General features: G+C 73.2%; 1 protein-coding gene across 1 annotated transcript in view; it reads left to right on the top strand.

The window, feature by feature from the left end:
- The first annotated feature begins 1,183 nt into the window (after window positions 1-1,183).
- AMHR2 (anti-Mullerian hormone receptor type 2) overlaps window positions 1,184-7,618 on the top strand; it is a 14,618-nt gene continuing 8,183 nt past the window's right edge. Inside the window, exons 1-12 of the mRNA XM_050715984.1 lie at window positions 1,184-1,208; window positions 1,341-1,499; window positions 2,168-2,338; window positions 2,855-2,944; window positions 3,280-3,389; window positions 4,227-4,451; window positions 5,118-5,232; window positions 5,336-5,496; window positions 6,161-6,308; window positions 6,391-6,518; window positions 6,676-6,684; window positions 7,511-7,615. Coding sequence (XP_050571941.1) covers window positions 1,184-1,208; window positions 1,341-1,499; window positions 2,168-2,338; window positions 2,855-2,944; window positions 3,280-3,389; window positions 4,227-4,451; window positions 5,118-5,232; window positions 5,336-5,496; window positions 6,161-6,308; window positions 6,391-6,518; window positions 6,676-6,684; window positions 7,511-7,615 — 1,446 coding nt within the window. The remainder of the gene's footprint in view (window positions 1,209-1,340; window positions 1,500-2,167; window positions 2,339-2,854; window positions 2,945-3,279; window positions 3,390-4,226; window positions 4,452-5,117; window positions 5,233-5,335; window positions 5,497-6,160; window positions 6,309-6,390; window positions 6,519-6,675; window positions 6,685-7,510; window positions 7,616-7,618) is intronic.

The raw sequence follows: 7,618 nt of genomic DNA, 5'->3' as shown, positions 1-7,618 counted from the left end.
GGAGCCTCAGGCTACCTTGGGGACTATGGGGACACCCTGAGGCTACCTTGGGGTCCCTGGGGCCACCTTGGGGACTATGGGGACACCCTGAGGCCAACTTTGGGATCCCTGTGGACACCCTGAGGTCACCTTTGGGGACCTTGGGGCCACTTTGGGAGCTGTGGGGACAATCTGAGGCCACCTTGGGGTCCCTGGGGCTACCTTGGGGAGCCTCGGGCTACCTTGGGGACTATGGGGCCACCCTGAGGCCACCTTTGGGGACCCTGGGGCCACTTCGGGAGCTGTGGGGACACCCTGAGGCCGCCTTGGGGTCCCTGGGGCCACCTTGGGGACTATGGGGCCACTCTGAGGCCACTTTGGGTTCTGTGGGGCCACCCTGAGGCTGCCTTTGGGGACCCTGGGGCCACTTTGGGAGCTGTGGGGACAATTTGAGTCCACTTTGGGGTCCCTGGGGCTACCTTGGGGACCCTTGGGCCACCTTGGGGACTATGGGGCCACTCTGAGGCCAACTTTGGGATCCCTGGGGCTGCCCTGAGGTCACCTTTGGGGACCCTGGGGCCACCCTGAGGCACCCTTGGGTTCTGTGGGGACAACTGAGGCCACCCTTGGGGACTCTGGGGCCACTGTGGGAGCTGTGGGGACAACCTGAGGCCGCCGTGGGGTCCCTGGGGCCACCTCGGGGAGCCTCGGGCTACCTTGGGGACTATGGGGCCACCCTGAGGCCACCTTTGGGGACTCTGGGGCCACTTTGGGAGCTGTGGGGACAACCTGAGGCCAGTTTTGGGATCCCTGGGGCCACCCTGAGGTCACACTTGGGGACGCTGGGGCCACTTTGAGGACTATGGGGACAGCCTGAGGCCACCTTGGGGTCCCTGGGGACGCTTTGGGGCCACGCTGGGGACCCTTCAGCCCCAAAAGGGGAAACTGAGGCAGGGAGCGGCGCGGGGAGCCCCCCCCCCCCCCTTGTCACCCCCAGATAAACGCTGGGGGCCAGCCCGGGGGGGGAGGGGGGGTTGGCCAGCCCCCAGCCCCGCTCCTCCCCACCGCGGAGGCTGCCCTGTGCCCCCCCCCGGCCCCGAGCCTTCGTCGTCGTCCTCCTCCTCCTCCTCCTCCTCCTCCGTCCCGGCGCTCCTCAGCCCCCGCACGCATCCTGCCAGCTCCCTGCCTGCGGCCGGAGGCACCCATGGGGCTGGCGCCGGGGCCACCAGGTGGGTGCTGACCCCCCCCCTGCACCCCAGGGGATTGGGGGGGGGGGGGGGGGGATTTTTTTTTTAGGGGGGGGGGGGCTGGGAACCACCATCACCATCCTCGTGTCCCCCCCCCCCCCCGATGTCCCCTAGGTGCCACCGGGCACAACCTGAGCTGCGTGTCCTACAAGCACCCCAGCGTGCGGGGCAGCCTGGGGGGGGGCACGGAGGGAGGGGCCCCCAGCACCGTCCGCTGCCCCCCCCGGCAGTGCTGCATCGGCATCTGGAACCGCAGCCAGGCGCTGGTGCAGGGTGAGGGCCCCGGGGGGGGCTTACTGGGGGGGGGGGCAGGGGGGGAAAAGGGGCTGGGGGCCTGATCCTGCCCTGGAGGAGTCAATGGGGGGGGGGGAAGGGTCTGGGGGCCTCATCCTGCCCTGGGGGGGCACCGGTGGGGATGGGAAGGGGCTGGGACTTGGGACTGGGCCTGATCCTGCCCTGGGGGGGGTTACGGGGAGGGAGGGAAGGGGCTGGGCCTGATCCTGCCCTGGAGGAATCGGGGGGGGGGGGGAAGGAGCTGGGCCTGATCCTGCCCTGGGGGGGTACCAGAGAAGGGGGGGAAGGGTCTGGGGGCCTGATCCTGCCCTGGGGGTACCGGTGGGGATGGGAAGGGGCCGGGGCTGGGTGCTGGGGCCCGATCCTGCCCTTTCATCGCAGCTGGGGGGGGTGAGGGGGGGCCGGGTCCGTTCCCAGCTGCCGCCTGACCTTGGCCTTGAGAAGTGGCTACGGCGGCGCTGGGCTGGATCCCAGCTGGGGGGGGGGGGGGCAGGGGCTGAGGGGGGGTCCCGGAGACAGGAGGGGTCCCAGGGAGGGGGGGTCCCAAGCTGGGAGTCCCCTGCAGCAGGTGGAGGAGGGGAGGGGGGGGTGTTCCTTGGGGGGGGTTCTCTGGGGGGGCCCCCCAGTGATGTCCCCGCTGTCCCCAGGGTGCTGGGGGGGCGGGGGGGCCGCCTGCCCCTCGCCTTGGTGCGCCCCCAGCCCCGCCGGCCCCCCCGGGGCCGCCGTCCTCGTCTGCCTCTGCCACGGCCACCTCTGCAACGGCAACGCCAGCGGGAACGGGGGGGCCCTGGGGCTGGGGGGCCCCCCCCCGGCCCCTGGTACTGGGGGGCGCTGGGAGGGTGCTGGGGGGGGGGGGGTTGGGACCCGTGGGAGGGAGCCTGGGAGCTGCGGGGGGTCTGGGGGGACCCTTGGGGGATGGGGGGCACGTGGGGGGGGCTCAGAGCTGGGGGGGGCATGGGGGGGGACCCACGGGGGATGGGGGACACATGGGGGGGGGCTCAGAGCTGGGGGGGCATGGGGGGGGACCCGTAGGGGACCTTAGGAGCTTCAGGGGACACGTAGGATGTTGGGGGGGGCCCTTGGGTTCTGGCACCCATGGGGGGGTGAAGACCCACGGGGGGGGGGGGGGGGGGGGCGCGGGACCCAGTTTGGGGAGGGGGGGGACCCCTGAGGGTGACCCGGGACCCGTAGGGGACATCCACGGGATGAGGGGACCCGTGGGTGGCCCCAAGGCTCGGGCACTGGGGTCCCCGCCAGGCTGGGGTGGGGGGGCCCCGGGGAGGGGGGGTCCTGGGGGGGGGGGGTCGCGGTGTCACCCTGCTTTCTGTCCCCAGCTCCCGGCCATGTGGCACCCGCGGGGACGCTGTGGCTGTGGGGCGCGGGTCCCCTCCTGCTCCTCTTCCTCGCCTGCCTGGCCGTGCTGGGTAGGGCTGGGGACATTTGGGGGGGGGGGGGGGCGGGGGGGGGGGGGCTCTGGGGCACTGCTTCCCCTTGGGTGCCCGTGCCCCCCCCGTCCCTGGGTGTGGGTGTCCCCTGGTGTCACCTCCCGGTGTCCCCAGGGCGCGGGGCCCCTCGGGCATGGGGGTCCCCACGTGCCACGTCCCTTGTCCCCTGGTGTCACGGCCCCGATGTCCCCAGGGTGGGGGGCTCCCAAGCGTCCCCAGGTCCCGCACCCTTGGGTGCCACGTCCCTGGTGTCCCCATGTCCCCAGGGTCCCCGTGTCCCCAGGGTCCCCATTGTCCCCCTGTCCCCATCCCAGGGCTGCGACGGGCGAGGGCGCAGACGGAGCGGCCCCCCCGGGGACGTCGGGGACTTGGGGCCCCCCCAGCGCCCCCCAGCCCGGAGCTGCCCGCGCTGCGCTTCCTGCAGGTGGGGGGCACCCACGGGGTGGGGGGGCACCCACATGGCGGGGGGAGCAGTTCGGGGGGGGCCCGATGAAGGCCAGGACTGGGGAGATGGGGCTGGGTGACGCTGGGGCTGGGGACACCCGTGGGTGCCTGGGGATGGGGGTCCCTGAGCGTGGGGGTCCCCAGGGATGGGGGGAGCCCATGGGTGCCCAGGGGCGAGGAGACCAGGGGGGGTGGGGTTCCAGGGGCTGGGGACACCCATGGGTGCTTGGGGATGGGGGATCTGTGGGGTGGGGGTGTCAGGACCCATGGGTGTGTGGGGCTGGGTGACCCCTGGGCTCAGGACACCCATGGGTGCTTGGGGATGGGGCATCCCTGGGGTGGGGATGCTAGCACCCATGGGTGTGCAGGGCTGGGTGACCCCTGTGCTCAGGACACCCATGGGACTGGGTGACCCCTGTGCTCAGGACACCCATGGGTGCAGGGGGATGGGGGATCCCTAGGATCAGGACACCCATGGGCGCAGGGAGTGGGGTGACCCCCCGGGATCAGGACACCCATGGGTGCTTGGGCATGGGGGATCCCTGGGGTGGGAGTGTCAGCACCCTTGGGTGTGCAGGGCTGGGTGACCCCTGGGCTCAGGACACCCATGGGTGCAGGGGGAAGGGGGATCCCTGGGGTGGGGGTGCCAGCACCTATGGGCGCGTGGGGCTGGGTAGCCCTTGTGCACAGGACACCCATGGGTGCCCGGGGACCTGGCTCCTCGGGGACCCTCCGGGCTGCAAACACCGGCGGGAGGCTGGGTGCTGGGCTCCCCGGCAGCGCGAACCGCCGGCACCCATGGGTGCTGGGGGCGCAGGTGCTGCAGGCGGGGCGCTTCTCGGCGGTGTGGCGGGGCACCCTGCAGCAGCGGCCGGTGGCCATCAAGGCGTTCGCGGCGGGGGCGGCCGGGCGCTTCGCGGCCGAGCGGGCGGTGCACGCGCTGCCGCTGATGGAGCACGAGAACGTGGCGCGGCTGCTGGGCGCCCGCGGCGCTGGGCCCTGCGCCCGCGGGGGGCTCCTGGTCCTGCAGCTCTACCCCGCCGTGAGTGGGCACCCCTGGGTGCTGGGCTGGGTGGGGGGTGGGGGGGGTGGGAGTGGGGCGATGGGGGAGGGGGTGGGGGTGTGCGAGGTGCCGGGGGGGTGCGTGGGATGATGGGGGGGGGGGGGTGTTAATGGGTGTGCAAGGTGCTGGGGGGGTGCGTGGGATGATGGGGGTGTTTGTGCATGGGTGTGCAACGCAATGGGGGGGGGGTGCATGGGCTGCTGCGGGTTGTGCACGGGTGTGCAAGGTGCTAGGGTGTGCATGGGCTGCTGGGTGGGTGTGCGTATGGGTGTACAACATGCTGGGGGGGTGTGCATGGGCTGCTGGGGGTGTGTGCGTATGGGTGTGCAACACGCAGGGGGGTGCACGGGTTGCACAGGTGTGCATGAGTTGCTCAGGGTGCACGTGGGTATGCACCGGTTGCTGTGGGTGTGCACGGGCTGCTTGGGGTTCCCGTGGGTGTGCAAGGGCTGCTCGGGGCGCACCCCCACGTGTGCACAGGCTGCTGGACACGCACGCACGCGCAAGCACTGCCGCAGACGCGCGCAGCCACGCCCGAGCCCTGCTCCTCCAGCTGCACGCTCGATGGGGGCTGCGGGCCGGGCTGCGCACCCATGGGTGCCACCCGCGGCCCCGTCCCCAGTCCCCGTGTCCCCGTGTCCCCAGGGCTCCCTGCGCCACTTCCTGCGCCAGCACGTGGGGACGTGGGCCGGCAGCGTGCGCCTGGCGCTCTCGCTCGCCCGCGGCCTCGCCTTCCTGCACCAGGAGCTTTGGCGCGACGGTGAGCACCCCGCGCAGCCCCCCCCGGCGTCACCGCGCCCCCACCCCCGTGACATTTCTGTGCGTGTGCGTGGTGTGCGTGTGTGTGTGTCCCCGTTCCCCAGGCCTGTACAAGCCCAGCGTGGTGCACCGGGACCTGAGCAGCCAGAACGTGCTGGTGCGCGAGGACGGGACCTGCGCCATCGGGGACTTCGGGCTGGCGCTGGCGCTGCCGCCCCGCGCCCAGGCTGGCAGCGGCGGGCACCGCGCCGTGCCCATCCGCAAGGTGACGGGGACAGGGACGGGCACCGGGACAGGGACGGGCACGGGGACCCCCCTGCGCTGCAATTTGGGGTGTGGGGGGGGGGGGGGGGAGGGTGCGAGTGCAAGCACGGCCCTGGTGCAAGCCGGGACCTGCGAGCGCGGTGCTGGTGCAAACGGGGAGGTGGTGCGCGTGCAGGCAGAGCGGTAGTGCAAGCCGGAGCCTCCCGTGTGTGCGAGCGCGGCCTTGGTGGACGTGCACTGGCTGCACGTGCAAACTGTGCACACGTAAACTGCGCACGTGCAAATTGTGCGCGTGCAAATCGCACATGCGCAAACGTGGCCCCTGTGCAAGCTGCACCCTGATGCGAGCGCGGCGCTGGTGCAGGCTAGGACCTGGTGCACGTGGCTGTAGTGCGAGCTGTACTGTGCACGCGCAAGTGTGGGCCGGGTGGGAGACGGTGCCGGGTGGGCCCTGGTGCGTGTGCAAGCACGGCCCTGGTGCGAGCACGGCCCCAGCGCACGCATGGCCCTGACGCAAGCGCAACCCCGGTGCAAGCATGCACCTGGTGCATGCACGGCCCTTGTGCAAGCACGGCCCCGGTGCAAGCACGGCCCCGGTGCAAGCACGCCCGCCCGTGGCGCTCGTGCACGCACGGCCGTGGTGCGAGCGGCGTGCGCGGGCGCAGGCGGGCACCCAGCGGTACCTGGCGCCCGAGATCCTGGACGAGAGCCTGGACCTGCGCTCGTGGGGCCGGGCGCTGCGGCAGGCCGACGTCTACGCCCTGGCGCTGCTGCTCTGGGAGATCCTCTCGCGCTGCCAGGCCCTCAGCCCCGGTGAGCACCCTCGGGTGCCCCCCCCCGCCCCCCCGGACCCTCTCCCCAGCCCAAGCCCCCCGCTGACCCCCGGCCCCCCCAGGAGCCCCCGTGCCCGAATTCCGGCTGGCGTATGAGGCCGAGCTGGGCGCCAGCCCCACGGCGGCGCAGCTCCGGCGCTTGGCCGTGGACGAGCGGCGGCGCCCGCTCATCCCCCCCGCCTGGCACCAGGTGAGACCCCCCCCCCCGCCCTGCACCCGTGGGTGGGGGGCCCTGGGGGTGTCCGTGCATGGGAAGGGCCCTGCAGGGTGCCCGGGGTGACCCTAGAGACGGGGTGGGGGGGCTGCCCAGGGGGGCACATGGGTGCTGGGTGCCCGCTGGGTGACAGTGCCCAAAGGTGCCCGGGGGTGTCCCGGGGGGGGGGGGGTCCCTATTTGGGGGTCCCTGCCCATGGGTGCCCAGGGGTGCCCACATGCGGAAGGTCCCTGCTGTGTTCCCACACCCACGGGTGCCGCAGGGGGGTTCCTATTTGGGGGTCCCTGCCCCGGGTGTTCTGGGGGTGCCCAAGGACTGGGAGGGGGGGGTCCCTACCCAGGTACCCAGGGGTGTCTGGGGGTGCCCATGGGTGCTGTGTCCCCGCTGGGTGACAGTGCCCAAGGGTACCCCAAGGTGCCCCAGGGTGCCTGGGGGTGCTCCAGGGGGGTCCCTGTTTGGGGGTCCCTGCCCTGGGGTGTCCTGGGGGTGCCCGGGGTGCCCAAGGACTTGGGGGGGGGGGCTCCCTACCCAGGGGTGCCCATGGGTGCTGTGTTCCTACTGGGTGCCAGTGCCCCAGGGTGCCCCAGGGTGCCTGGGGGTGTCCCAGGGGGGTCCCTATTTGGGGGTCACTGCCCAGGGGGTGTCCTGGGGGTGCCCAGGGTTGCCCCAGAGGGGGTCCCTAGTTGGGGGTCCCTGCCCATGGGTGCCCACATGCAGAAGGTCCCCCCCCCCCCCGCGTTCCCACACCCATGGGTGCCCCGGGGGGGGGGGGGCGGGGGGCGGCGGGGGGGGGGGGGGGGGGGGTGTGTCCCTCTTTGGGGTCCCACCCTCGAGTCCCCAGGGGGTGCCTTTAACCCGGGGGTGCCCTGCACCTGCTGGGGGTGGCGGTGGGGGTGGGGGGTTGCCCACCCCGGTGGGTCCCCCCCCCCTGAAGCGGGGCGGGCCGGGGGGGGGGGGGTTGCGGGCAGCCCCCGGGGGCGGTGCAGGAGCTGCTGGAGGACTGCTGGGACCCCGACCCCGAGGCGCGGCTCTCGGCCGAGCGCGCCCTGCAGCGCCTGCAGCGCCTGGCGGCGGCG

Source organism: Cygnus atratus, chromosome 29 (assembly GCF_013377495.2).
Source record: "Cygnus atratus isolate AKBS03 ecotype Queensland, Australia chromosome 29, CAtr_DNAZoo_HiC_assembly, whole genome shotgun sequence".
Taxonomy (NCBI): domain Eukaryota; kingdom Metazoa; phylum Chordata; class Aves; order Anseriformes; family Anatidae; genus Cygnus; species Cygnus atratus.
The sequence above is the reverse complement of the archived record's forward strand: the minus strand, read 5'-3'. Positions and strand labels throughout refer to the sequence as shown.